Raw genomic sequence first — 14,694 nt, 5'->3', positions numbered from 1 at the left:
TATTTAAGATGTTTCTGAAGAAAATAACACAAAATATGAGATGAATGATGACACTAAAATATTCAACAAAAAATAATAATGAAATCGCATAAAATAACTATTGCAAATTAATATGTCATAATGAAAATGATAATAATTTAAAAGTACTAAATCATGCTAAAATATGTCTGATAAGCATTAATTACATGACCAAACATTAAAGAAAAATTGAAATTTGATCATATATTATAATTGCCTAAACCAATATAAACTAACAAATATTCAATATTATTGTCATTCTTAGTGTTGAATGATTTTTTTTGTTAGCATTATTATTGCTTTAGTTTTGATTTGAGCTTTATTAGAGTAAGTTATATCTATGGACTATAACCTTCATGGTACCATTCAAAATTCTAAGTTTCAAACTTGAAATAATATTTTAAAAGATAAAAATTAGGAAAAAGTATAAGAAATATTCAAAATTATATCAAAGTAAATACTTTCATGTATAAAATAAATTTTTAAAAATTATATATAATATATATAATGTCGGATTGATTTGATCTCGGAATAACTTTTTTTAATTTAAACCAAATTAATCCAAATATAATCAAATTTTTTCTTCCAATATCAAACCAAACCATTAATCGATTTTTTTTTATTATTATTTTGCACACTCTTTTCTAGGGACCACTGGTATGAAATGGAAGGAAGCGAGGAAATTATTTTAGAAAAATTATAAAGGATAAAACAATAAATATCTTAATGAAACTAAATTAATTTGTTTTAAATTTATATTACATATTTTAAGATTTGATGAGACTTTTTAATATTTAAGGTATAAAAAAGTTTCCCATTCTCTTCGTAAAACCTAACAAACATATATTTTTTAAGTATTCGTCGAAGACTAAGAATATTAATTTTTAACAAATTTAAAATATCAAAATTATTTAGTGCATATTATAGAGACTATTTTAAACCTATACTCAAAAATGAACCCAAATTATTGAGTGCACTTAGTAAATCGCTTCTAACAAATGCGTTTTATCAATCAACTTCTCTAAGTTTTGCTGCTAATGAACTCTCTCATCCTTTTGGATAATACTTTTTCTTTCTTCCCACTTTTCCACCCCTTAATTTATTAGTCTTTAACTCCTTCTAAACGAAAGACAAGAAATTTGATGTTTTTTTTATGATAATGATATTCGGGCTAGTTTTCGTGCATTACGATTAATTTTATGAGATATTTGTCATCTCCCACCAGTTATTGCTATCACTTATCAGATAATTCTGTCTATCAAACGTCGTACTAATTTTATACATGAATAACTTATTTTACTTAATCATAATTAAATTATATATACTGTCACTTCATTAAATCATCAAAACAAATAAATACATAATACTAGGAATATAATCTCTATTCATTCCAAAACTAGCTAAGAAAAATAACATTAAATAGGTTTCCGTGTTTTATTGAAAAATTTGAAAAAAATAGTTTTTGTTTTCAAAATGAAAAACGATACTTGAAAATTGGAGTTGTTGGAATGAAAATACCTTTTTGTTGTTTTTCAAATTCTTTAAAATTTCGAAATTCCAGTTGAATTTCAGAATTTTGGCCAAATATATTTTTTGAAGTCCAACTCCATGAAAAAAATAAAAAAAATTCATGACCAAACGCCTCCAAAGAGCCATCAACTAATTACGAAAATGACCCAAATATGTCAAAAGTTTTACCTGTCATTATTTTCTTCTGCTACAACTATTTTACTACATCTGTATAATTATCTTTCTCTATTCATTTAATTACTTAAGCCTATAATACATAAGTCAACCTAGAGCCCGTTTGGATTAGCTTTAAGTTGGTCAAAATCAACTTAAAACCCCTTTTTAGCTTTTGGACGTGTTTGTCTAATGCTAACTTTAAGCCATGAAGTTCTTAAAGTCGGTCAAAAATGAAAAGTTAGGATTCCTAACCCTTTTTTTTTCTAAGTGCTTAAAGTCATTTTCTTTAACCATGGAAATTATTTTTATATTTCTTATATTTTAACTAAATTCCCAAACTACCATTTTTATTCTTTTAACCCTAAAATTCACATCATTTTCCTCATTTAAGCACTTTTATCCAAACACTGAACTGCTTATTTATAAAAATAACTTTCAGCACTTCAAAATTTTAAAAACACTTCATACATAAAAATTACTTTTTTTAAGCCAATCCAAACGGGTTCCTAATCTCATTTATTGTTGTCCTACTTATTAGACAATAGGCAAAGTATTTCAAATTTAACTACTAAGTAGCTGAAATAGGTTACTTTTATCATTTTGAGCTTAGCACTTATTCTCTTTTAATTCTATTTTACACCTCACATAGGTTTTTAACAATATATATGTTATTTTTTGCACAACATGCACTCATATTAAATAAACTTGAAATCTCTTACTATTAATTTTAGGTCACCAATTTTATTTAGTAACTTATTACGTTTGGAGATGTGGGAGGCAGGGGCGGAGCCATATTGCCGAATCCCTTTCAGCGAGAAATTATACTATTTATATATGGTTAAAATAATTTTTATGTATAGTTAGTAAATGTCAAACCCCCTTCGACTAGTCCGTATATCTACTTTTTCATATTTTGAATCCTCTTATTGAAAATTTTGACTCCGCCACTAACAAAAAATGGAAAATGGGGTTGTGACTTGTTAGATGAGTTAGGTTCCTTTCACTATCATAATTCATAAATATGCATATGCTCAAAAGTAAAAGTAAGTAGTTATTATATCAACAACTTCTGAAGACCAAAATACACAATGCATAGGGTTTCAGAATTTTTTGTAAAATTAGATATTTTATATATATATATATATATATATATATTTATTTATTTATACTTATTATATTTAAATTTGATACATTCATTAAGAAAATAATAATTGACATAACTATTTTATCACGCTACCCTATTAATTGATATTTATAAGTATTAGGTATTGAAAACTGATTTGGGCAATAAGTAATTAATGTCTAGGGTAAAATATGATTTCTTTTTTTGTCTTTTCTTAATATGTGAAAATGACAAGTAAAAACGAAATTTTATTTTTGAAATAGTGAATAAATAAAAGTGAACGGAGTATTTTCTAAAATGGGTATAAAGTCATCTGCCGGCACATATGCAAGACTATATGAATATGTCGCATATTTTCCACCATTCATTATTAACTTTGACTAATTTCTTTTGTCGGTCACATATATATACATCACGCATGTTGTTACTGCATGGAAATTGATTGTAATTTAAGGGTACGTGTGGAGTACTTCAAACGTGTGAAAAAGAGGATTCAATATCTACTATTTATTTTTAAAAAATTATTGTAACTTTACGTATACGATATATATTTTTGTCCCCACTTGGCTTCACCCTTATACAAGGCAACCAATAAGCTACATCAAATTGAAGGATTGATCTGGAATTAAACTAATTTAAAGAAAAGACAATATTTAATTGTTGATTTATTAATTTTGAAGAAAGAAATTGAATCAAACCTAAAAAATGAGCTATGTAACAACTAACAATTGAATTTTAGACAAGAGACAAGATAACATATAGTATATAGAATTATTGAAAAACTTAGCACCTTGGCAAATAAAACTCAAACATGAACCAAAAAAAAAGAATTTTGTTGCTTGAATAATGTGTAGAGTATTAATTTCTTTAGTGATAAGCAAGCATGCTTGCACGAAATTATATATATATATATATACAGTATGTAGCTTATTGTCAAAACAAAACTTGTTGTACTCAATAACTTGATGGGACCTGTAAATTAATTGCCTACCTTGGTCTACAATTCTCAACCACCTCAAAACTGGAATATGCTTTTTTTGTCATATATTTACTTGTTAGGATATGTTTCCCAATCTATGTTCTATCCTAAGTTTCTATTCACATAAAAAAAAAAAAAAAAATCTCTCATGGGAAATTGTATTCCTTCTCTAGACAAAGGAATCAAATCTTTGCCCATTGATACAATTTTCAAGCTTCCATCTCCATTGCCCAATTGGCCACCAGGTTTGAAATTTCACTTTCTTAATTAGCTACAAACTTTGTCGTTAAATTGCTAGTAACTAATGGAAATTTTTGACAATTTGTAGCTAATTCGTTGCTAAATAAGTATTGTTTAGCTAGAGAGTCTATCTGTCGCCAACTCATGTTTTTTTAGGTAGTGATTTAATTTAGGAGTCCACCTTTTTTAGTATATCTTTCTTTTGTGTTGCTCTTTTGTTTTATTTGTGATAAGTTTATTGAAATTTAAGCTTTAATGACAGGAACAGGGGATTTTGGAAGTGGATATGTTGATTTAGGAGGGCTAGAAGTTTGTCAAATTGTGACATTTAACAAAGTTTGGGCTATTGATAAAGGAGGACCAGACAATCTTGGAGTAACATTTTATGAGCCCTCACCAATTCCAGATGGATTTTCTATGTTTGGATGTTATTGCCAACCAAACAATAAACCCCTTTTTGGTTGGCTACTTGTAGGGAAAGACAATGTTGGTGAAATTCTAAAGAATCCAATTGATTACTCACTTGTTTGGAGTAGTGAGCCCTCAACATTCAAGAACAAAAATAGCATTAATCATGGCTATATTTGGCTACCAATTTCACCTGAGGGTTATAAAGCTTTAGGCCATGTTGTCACAACTTCACCTGAAAAACCAGCCTTAGACAAAGTCCAATGTGTTCGATCCGATCTAACGGATGAATTAGACGTTGAGAGTTGGATATGGAGTGAAGGTACAACAAGCAATACGAATGGTATCAACGTTCATAGCGTAAGACCTCGAGAAAGGGGCATAAAAGCACAAGGGGTTAGTGTAGGCACATTCTTAGCTAGGATCACAAGTGATAAAGTTGATGATTCTAACAACACATTATCCCTTGCTTGTTTAAAAAACAATAAGTTTAGTACCTTTTCTTCTATGCCTAACCTTAGCCAAATTCAAGCAATATTTGAACAATACTCTCCAATTATATACTTTCACCCCAAAGAAAAGTACCTTCCTTCCTCTGTCAATTGGTTTTTTGCTAATGGTGCTTTGTTATACCAAAAAGGTCAAGAATCAAATCCTAGTCCTATTAAACCAAATGGCTCAAATCTTCCACAAGATGGTCCAAATGATGGTGCTTATTGGATAGACTTGCCAATTGATGAAGAGGACAAAGAAAAAGTTATTAAAGGAGATTTGCTAAACTCGGAGGTTTATCTCCACATTAAGCCAATGTTAGGGGCAACTTTCACTGACATAGCTGTGTGGATTTTCCATCCATTCAATGGACCTGGAAAAGCCAAAGTTGGCCTAATTGATGTACCATTAGGTAAAATAGGCGAACACGTGGGTGATTGGGAACATGTAACACTTAGGATTAGCAATTTCAATGGTGTTTTGCACAAAGTTTACTTCTCAGAACATAGTGGAGGGACATGGCTTGATGCACCATCATTGGAATTTCAAAAGGGTAGTAACAAAGTTGTGGCCTATTCTTCACTAAATGGACATGCCATTTTCCCTAAACCAGGTTTAGTTTTACAAGGGGCTGGAGATATTGGGATAAGAAATGATACAGCTAAGAGTAACTTGGTTTTAGACTCTGGGAAGAATTATTCAATAGTTGCAGCTGAAAATCTTGAAATAATTGAGCCAGCATGGCTAAATTATACAAGAGAATGGGGACCAAAGTTAAGTTATACACTTGGGGATGAAGTTAAGAAAATTGAGAGCTCATTGAAAGGGAACTTGAAAGATGCATTTGAGAAATTGGTGAAAGTATTGCCAAATGAAGTTTACGGAGAAGAAGGGCCTACTGGTCCCAAGATGAAAGGTAATTGGAATGGGGATGAAGTGTGACTTGTCAAAAGAAATAGAATTGAGGCCTTCATGCAAGTGTGTTTTGTAATTTCAAAAATTTCCATGTGTAATTAATCTCTCCTTTTTTTTTTATTTGAACTCATAAGATTGACATTTGGGAAAGGAAAATTAAATAGATTATCATCTCTCCTTATATTTCCTCTAATTTTCCTTTCCCTACTTCCCAAACAAGGGATATGTAAGTATCTTAACATAACATCTAATCACCAGCAAATAGATTATTTGCTCACCAACCATTCAGACACCAAATGGCAAAAGAAGAAGAAACAGTTCTCAAAAAGGCATAAGAAACCTACCAAGTACTCAGAAACTGAACAAATTCTTTTAGCCAAAAGAAAATTGCATAAATAGGAAAAGAAAGACTAGATAAAGCAACAGCATAACCATTTTATTTGAATACTCCCATGAGCATCTGCTGCAAATATGAGATACTACCAAATACAATGAGCATCAAAGGTTGAATGTAAATAATATATCATATCAAAAGTAAAAACTCTTGGTTATGGATTTATAGCATGACTAATCTTAAACTGGTTAATAAAATAAAATTTTTGACATGGCAAATTGAATCCCCAAGTAAGATGCCTCTCAACAAAACCCATTATTCATTCTCTTTATAGATATTATTCATTTCAATCTGATATTCAAACTATACTTAGCATTACAACATCGACATCAAAACATAATGTGCTAATCATTCACGAAAGAATATTCCTGCAGTCCTAGGCAGATGAAATATAGAGCTAAACATTCAGAATGAGAGCCACGAAGCACCAACCCTATCCCGAGGAATTAGGCGCAGTTCAGATCCATGTTTGAGAAAGACATTACCTGAAAAATGACATTCAAGTTAAAAGAAATTCAAAACGGATAATCTAGGAAGATAAAATTCAGAACTCAGTGATAAGATATTTAATCAAGTCAGGCGTAAACGAAAAAAACTATCCCAGCCAACTGTGGCTAAAGAGAGAGAGATAAATCCACAATGAAAAAACACAAACAGTTTCTCCACGGAATATCTTTAGCATTCTCAAATGCTCCCAAAAAAAAAGATAAAGAGAGACTCACAATGAATTTATTCTTCCACTAACTAATGATTTATAGCATTTCTAGCACAAAAACTCTCACAGTTCCTTGAGCTCCATGCAACTACTCTTTCTCCAGTAATAGACAGTGAAATTCACAAAGACGGAAAAATAATAAAAAGGAAAAACTTGTATATAAATTTGCATGCTTTCTTATTTCATCCAAAAACATAATAATAATAATAATAATAATAATAATAATAATAATAATAATAATAATAATAATAATAATAATAATAATAATAAGGTAAGACTAAAGATAGACCAGTTTTTTCGTTAAATAAGATACTAATCCTTGGAAATTCCTTGGATCTTAATGCACTAAATTTTTATCAGACACGAGGAATATATATCTTAAAACTTCCATTCCAAATATTATTATCATCCACAAAACAAATAAACCATTATTTAGCAGGGAAAAAAAAGGAGGTAACTACAAAATATTCCTATAAAGTGTAACATTACCTGCACTTTGTTGAGGATTAATTCCCACACCATCTGCAACAAGACAAAAGAACAAAAAAAATATAATTAAAAAAGAAGAAGAGAAGGAAACAAGCAATAATAAGAAGCATATTGGTTTTACTCCCTTCTGGCATTGAAATTGAAGACTGAAGAATAACAGAACATTGGAAAGGACTCGAAGATACTACTCTTTTAGTACCAAATAGGAAATCCGCATTTACATTGCCAATTCCAAACATCACTTTTCTTAACAGGAAATATTTTAACACTGTCCTTTCTAACTTTAAATCCCAAAAAAATTACCCGCGAATTAAAGATTCACCGAGAACCAACTTTGATCTATCAGGAACTGATGAAAACTACATATCATTTTTATCCATAAGTACAAAAAAGGGTTTGACAAGAAGGATTACACCACATCAACTTAATTCAGAGTTCTCTTGAGTGTTGCCTGCCTTGACTAATTTGTTTGTCTAATTGCATATTCCATAGGAGGAACTTTTTTATGTAGTTAAATAACTATAACTAAGAGTAAGAGAACACCTAGAAGTGCAATGAAAATTTACCAAAAAATATCTGCCCACAGGACAAAAACCACCATTCATGACTCATGAGACAAAATAGCAGACCCAAGACCACCTAAAATCCCAATACCCCAACCCAAATTGAGAAATTTAAGGCTGCTAATATTATAAACCAGCATTTGGTCCAGTTGATAGCAGTTCTTCACAAGCATTCTACGGGTTTCATAATTGATGTTATTTTCTGTTAGAATGTCTCGTACTGGGCGAAGGAATGGGTCATTGTCTCCTTATAGGACCTTAGATCAATCCTCGCTCTATGAGTAACTTTTTACGATTGAATTAGGCTTCATCACCATTTCATTTACAACAGTACCAGATCCATCCCTATTCTTGGTTTACTTAGTTTTAGGACTTAGAACCCAATGTTATATATCCACACTCCAAATTTACAGCCCTGGACGTATAGAAGGTGTTGGAGGAATGGTTGTTGCCTCCTTATAAAGCCTTTCTTTTTATGTCAAGTTTTTTCAATAATAAACACCAAGTAGGTCTCCATTCGGCCTTTGGCAATCAGGAAAAGTTAAGCCCCATATCCATTTTCTTAGACTTGCTGGTCTCCTCGTTCTTACTACTGAGTTTAATTTCTTCTTGTTGTTATGTTGTTATAGAAGTTCCACAAAATTCGTCCTAAATGAAATCAAAATTTCATAATTTTACTTAATCAATCAACTATCCTCAATCCCAATTTGTATCAATATATACATAATTTATTTTGCGTTTCCAGGAACAAACCTGCGTTTTACATGCTAGAGCTCACCTATCCTAATCGAAATAATCTAACAATAATAAAATAGAAAATCCATAACTGAAAACAAAAGGAGAAGGAAAAGGGTACCATTAGTGATGATGGCACTTGTTTGAGGAGGGACTTTGAATTCCTCCGCCGCATATTTGAGAACAGCGGTGAACGGAGCTGCCTCCGGCACACTAAAACTGATCGAACAATAAAGGGTAAAAAAAATCCATAAAAAAACACAAGTCAAATATCAATTTTACGGGGAAAAATAAAACAAAAAGAGGAATACGTACACCTTGAACGGCAATTTGGGATCGGACGTAAGAGTGACTTTGAACGACACTTTTCCGCCACCGCCACCACCACCGCCACCGCCACCGCCACTCGCCATTTTTCCTCTCGCTTCCGATACTGCGTCGGGAATTTTTCTGTGTATGAAAAAGCCAAAAGCCACCTTTGATTTTGCACTTAATTGGGAACGAAAGATAGAGAATTTATATATTATTTTTTTTGTTATAAACATTTAATTAGGGATTAATTATGAAGAGATGAGATTGAATTAGAATATTTAAAAGTTTAGGGTAAAAATTAAAAGATCAAAAAAATTTAATAAAATACTAAATTTCATTCATTTTCTTCATTTTTTTAACAGAAAAGGGCCAAAATTACCCCTGAACTTTAAAAAATAGTTTATTTATGTCTTTCGTTCTACTTTAAAGCCAATTATACCCCTACCGTTATACTTTGAGCCAAATATGTCCTTGAGTATAACAGAATGTCATGTGTCAGTTTCTCACTGGTCAACTTATTTCCCCTTTTAAATATGTTTTTTTAATTTTTTTTAAATATGTTTTTAAAACAATTTTTTAAAAATATTTTTTTAAAAAAAATCTATTTCGTTTTTTTATCTATTTTTAAATCTGCTTTTTAATTTATTTTTTTAAAATCTGTTTTTTTATGTATTTTTTACAATATGTTTATTTTATTTTAAATTTGTTTTTAAAATAAATTTGCATTCACAGATTTTAAAAAAATATATTTAAAAAGTAGATTTAAAAATAGATTTAAAATGGACTTAAAAAACATATAAAAACAGATTTTAAAAACAAATTTAAAATAAAAAATTTTAAATATGTTTTTTTATGTATTTTTTACAATATGTTTATTTTATTTTATTTTAAATTTGTTTTTAAAATAAATTTGCATTCACAGATTTTAAAAAAAAATAATTTAAAAAGCAGATTTAAAAATAGATTAAAAATGGAATTAAAAAACATATAAAAATAGATTTTAAAAACAAATTTAAAATAAAAAAAACTGATTTTAAAAAATAGATAAAAAAACAGACTTAATCTCAAGGGCATATTTGGCCCAAAGTATAACGGTAGGGGTATAATTGGCCCTAAAGTAGAACGAAGGGCATAAAAACTATTTTTCAAAGTTCAGGGGTAATTTTGGCCCTTTTCCATTTTTTAATCGCTCTATTCTCTTATTCCTTTTCCCTTTCATCTTCTTCTTTCTTAATTTCTTTGCCTTTTTTCTTCTCCGTTTTCCCCTTTTTTTTCAAACTTTTTATGTTTTCATCTTCTTGTTCTTCGGATGTTGTCATCCTCATTTTTTTCTTCATTTCGATTTGATTGTGGAAATTATAAAAAAAAATGATATGTTGTTTATATAAACAGAAGTTGTTCAAGCAACCAGGAGATGTTTAAACTACCCTAAGTTGTTTAGTTCAAACAATACAAGTTGTTTAAATAACCAAAAAATGTTTAAACAATCAAAAGTTGTTTAGTTCAAAGAACCAGAAGATATTTAAACAACCCTAAATTGTTTAGGTGATTTTTATGATTCTTTAGTTAAAACAATGAGAATATTTTAAATATCAGCTAGTTGTTTGGAGATATATGAAAATATTTGCTAATTGTTTTGGAGATCGAGATATGAAAACATTTGTTAGTTGTTTAGATAAATGTTTAAAGATCTGCCAGTTGTTTGGAGGTGATGATGACGTGGAGGAGGGGATATTGGGGGAGGATAGGGTTGTGGGGTGGATTAAAAAAATTTGTGGGTTCTTAAAATATGTGTCATTATCACTAATTAAAAAGGAGTTTCTTTTACTTCATTTTCAAGACTTGAGTCCTATTTTTTTATTTACACTCTCAAATGTCTCTTTTAATTCAATCCCCCCACTTACTTGGAGCTTGAAATTAAAAGAGACTTTGAGTTATCTATTTGAGAATTTAGGACACAAGTTTTAAAAATTAGGTAAAAGGGGCTCTTCATTAATTAGTAATAATGACACATATTTTAAAAACTCACAAGTTTTTTTAATTTACAAAAGGCCCCCTCTCTTTTTTTCCCTGCCCCTCATCCACCCCTCAGCCCCATCCTCCCCCAACCTCCCCTCCTCCACGTCATCATCGTCTCCAAACAACTAGCATATATTTAAATATTTGCCTAAACAACTAATAAATATTTTCATATCTCGATCTCCAAAATAATTAGTAAATATTTTCATATTTCTCCAAACAACTAACTGATATTTAAAATATTCCCATTATTTTAACTAAAGAATCATAAAAAATACCTAAACAACTTATGATTGTTTAAATATCTTCTGGTTGTTTGAACTAAACAATTTTTGTTTGTTTAAACAACTTCTGTTGTTTGAACTAAACAACTTAGGGTTGTTTAAATAACATCTCTTGGTTGCTTGAATAACTCATGTTTATATAAATAACATATCCTCTCCTCTTTTCTCTTTTCATCATTTTTTTTTAATAATTTTCACAATCAAATCGGAGTGAAAAAATTAGGGAAAAGAAAAGAGAAGAGAGGAGAGGAGAACAGAGAAAATGAATAAAGGAGAAAGAATTAGAGAAAAGAAAAGAGAAAAGAGGAGAGGAGAACAGAGAAGATGAATAAAGGAGAAAGAAAACAAAAGAGAAGAGAGGAGAGAAAACAAAACAGAGCGTTTGAAGAAAATGAAGAGAACGAAGAAAATTTAGGGTTTTATTAAAAATTTTAATATTTTAATTTTTTATCCTAAATTTACAAATATTTCAAATCAACCTCATTTCTTCATAATTAACTTCTTTATAATTAACTCCTGATTATATATTTATAACAAAAAAAATATATATATAAATCCTCTATCCTTCGTTCCACTATCAAACATTCCTTTTAGCTCATTTTTCCCACTTACTTTACATGTTTGAGCCTTTTTCTGGCCCGAATTACAAGATGTGTTGTGTTGTATCACCCAATCAAAAGTGACCATGTTAGCATGCATGTGCATGATTACAATCTATATAAACTTTTTATTTTTTACTCACTCCGTCCAATGATACTTGTCCACTATTGACTTTGCACAATTTTAAAAAATTATAAATAGAAAAATAATTTTATCATATCACCTTTTGAAAATAATAAATACAATTTCTTGAAAATATAATAGAAAAATGACTACTAATTAATAATAAAGGTAAATTAGAAACTAAGTTAAAATTATCTCTTGATTTCATAAATTGGAAAAAAATTGTTGGACATCTATTTTAAATATAGTGGACAAGTAAAAATGGACACAGGGAGTAAAAAAATTAATTTAGTATTATTAATGTATATATATAATAGATGTTGAATTTCGTTCTACTTTTTCATGTGTTAATTTTTCATATTTTGAACCTCTTTAATAAAAAATATTAATTTTGCTACTACTTATAACCCCTATCAATGGTAAACACTATCACGCCTATTACATTCATCATTATAATTATATTCGTTGCCGCCATCACCAACAACATCATCTCCGCCACCATTTTCAGTCACTAACATCACTACGGCTTACTACCAACCACCCCTTTCATCACAATTAGCATCCTGCCAATTATCACGAACACATCGTCAATCATCATATATTCTTCAATCAAAACCATTAAAAACGTCAATAACTAACATCAACCGACATCACATTCACAACCACCCAAATCACTACCAATTGTTACCGTCATGTTGTTTGTTTGATTTTAGTAAAATGTCATGTTAGTTAACCCTCCCATGTCACATGACATAACAAGTATCTACAATTTATTTAAGCGTGTGAAAGGATAAAAAAAATGTCACATCAGCTTTATTTTTTTTAAAAAAAATTTTCTTTCAATTTTTAATTACTAACTGCTACTACTATTCTTCTTCCTATTAAATTTCTCATCCATTAACAAAGATCTCCAACTAAGATTCATTTTTTTTTCAATCTTTTTTTTTAATTGCTTAATTTCATAGCTACAATGTTGTTCTCCTCCTATTATGTTCATGATTGTTTTTTGTTGATGTAGACTTACGACAACATTAAGAATTTCATGGTTGGATGATAATTCCGGAAGAAGATTTTTGGGGTTGTAAAAACTATGAGGTATGAATTAGTTTTTTTTGTTGGATTTATTTTATGTATTAAACTTGGTCACTAATGCTCCGTCATTCAATTCTTACAGTTGAATGCTCGAGCTTGTTGCAAACAAAAATCGAAGAAGATATTAACCTTGAAGACGATGCTTAACAAGATGAGCAAAATATGAAAGAAAATAAAGCCCTAAAAAATTTCAAATCAAAATTTAATCAGTAAAAAAATTCAAACGAAACCCTGATAAAATAAATAACTACAAAAGCATACACTTATCAATACTTTAACCAACATTTTCTAGGTTAAAGCCCTTTGATTTCCATGACAATCGAAGGATTATATTGTGATGTTGGAGAAAAGCTTTGGTGGAGAAGAGAGGTGGAAACTGGAAGACTCGTTGCTGAACTTTACAATAACAAAACTCTTTCTTTTTATTTCTTTATCTTAATTTATCTTTTTAATTAAAGAAATAACAAAAATCATTTATTTTTATTTTTTAATTATATATATATATATTCCACATCAGTTAAAAAAATTTACGTTTAGCACGTGAATGACACATTATTGTATATGAAGAAGTGGGAGGGGTGTATTTAAACTTAGTTCGTCAAGTTGAGGAGTGTTTTAAAGCCTATCAATAGTTCAAAAATGAAACCAATAATCCACGCCAAGTTCAAAAATGTTTTTGATACTTCTCTCTTATTAAACATCATGTTGTTTTTTTAATTTGTGGCAATATAATTATTTGGAGAGTAAAAAAGGCTTTCTCGTACCACTTTTTTTTAGATATTTTTAAATAGTAATTATTATAATTTATAGTATTTTTTATAATTATTATAATTTATAATATTTTTTATAAGAATACTAACATAATACATTCAAGATCAAACATGTTATTAATAACAATAATGATTGCATACTAGTTTGAGCCATATCATTAATTGAGGAAGGACTAGGTCCTCCTCTTCCTCTTGATTACTCCGTCTGTGTAGTGATAGTTGTTTATTATTGATGATTAAAAAATAATAAATAATAGAGATAATTTTATCAAATTATCTTATTAAATACAAGTCATCTATATATTAAAAGTAAATTAATATTTAATAGTAAGAGTAAAACAGATATATCATGATAAATTATTCACTAATTTTATAAATTGAACAAGTACTATCGGATATCCCAAAATCATATAGTTGACAAGTAAGATGAACTATCAAAAAATTCACAATATTTCATATCAATAAAACAAGAAGAAATTTAGGTGCAATTAATGAAATTCTGATGAACCTTTATACTGTGGATTTCATTACGTTGAGCCTATACTTACTACTAAATTAAATTAATGATCATACTTATAGTTAGATTCACATTTATAGATTATTATCAAACCTTGAGTGTCGAAAATAGAAATAAAATATTTTAATTTTATAAGTTTTTCATATATTTTTTTTTGTTATAATTGGCAAATATATAAATTATATTCTCAAAAATTGATGAGTTTGCCCAAAACAAAAAA

General features: G+C 29.1%; 2 protein-coding genes across 2 annotated transcripts; one reads left to right on the top strand and one right to left on the bottom strand.

Annotated features, from left to right (window-relative positions):
- The first annotated feature begins 3,866 nt into the window (after positions 1-3,866).
- Positions 3,867-6,005, top strand: LOC129889594 (hypothetical protein At1g04090-like). The gene is made up of 2 exons (XM_055964971.1): positions 3,867-4,051; positions 4,309-6,005. The coding sequence occupies exons 1-2, from the start codon at positions 3,955-3,957 to the stop codon at positions 5,886-5,888; spliced, it is 1,677 nt and encodes a 558-aa protein (XP_055820946.1). The 5' UTR covers positions 3,867-3,954; the 3' UTR covers positions 5,889-6,005.
- Positions 6,006-6,497: 492 nt separating this feature from the next.
- LOC129889596 (ubiquitin-fold modifier 1) lies at positions 6,498-9,243 on the bottom strand. The gene is made up of 4 exons (XM_055964972.1): positions 9,073-9,243; positions 8,879-8,976; positions 7,460-7,492; positions 6,498-6,740 (listed from the first exon to the last, which is right to left on the bottom strand). Exons 1-4 carry the CDS (start codon positions 9,168-9,170, stop codon positions 6,661-6,663), a joined length of 309 nt encoding a protein of 102 aa, XP_055820947.1. The 5' UTR covers positions 9,171-9,243; the 3' UTR covers positions 6,498-6,660.
- Positions 9,244-14,694: the final 5,451 nt, after the last annotated feature.

This window comes from Solanum dulcamara, chromosome 5 (assembly GCF_947179165.1).
Source record: "Solanum dulcamara chromosome 5, daSolDulc1.2, whole genome shotgun sequence".
NCBI lineage: Eukaryota > Viridiplantae > Streptophyta > Magnoliopsida > Solanales > Solanaceae > Solanum > Solanum dulcamara.
The sequence above is the reverse complement of the archived record's forward strand: the minus strand, read 5'-3'. Positions and strand labels throughout refer to the sequence as shown.

Coding starts and splice junctions, on each gene's coding strand:
- LOC129889594 (XM_055964971.1), top strand. CDS start 3,955: ATGGGAAATTGTATTCCTTCTCTAGACAAAGGAATCAAATCTTTGCCC. Junction 4,052..4,308: donor ATTGCCCAATTGGCCACCAG/GTTTGAAATTTC, acceptor CTTTAATGACAG/GAACAGGGGATTTTGGAAGT.
- LOC129889596 (XM_055964972.1), bottom strand. CDS start 9,170: ATGGCGAGTGGCGGTGGCGGTGGCGGTGGTGGTGGCGGTGGCGGAAAA. Junction 7,493..8,878: donor AAGTGCCATCATCACTAATG/GTACCCTTTTCC, acceptor GTCTTGTTGCAG/ATGGTGTGGGAATTAATCCT. Junction 6,741..7,459: donor TAATCCTCAACAAAGTGCAG/GTAATGTTACAC, acceptor GTCATTTTTCAG/GTAATGTCTTTCTCAAACAT.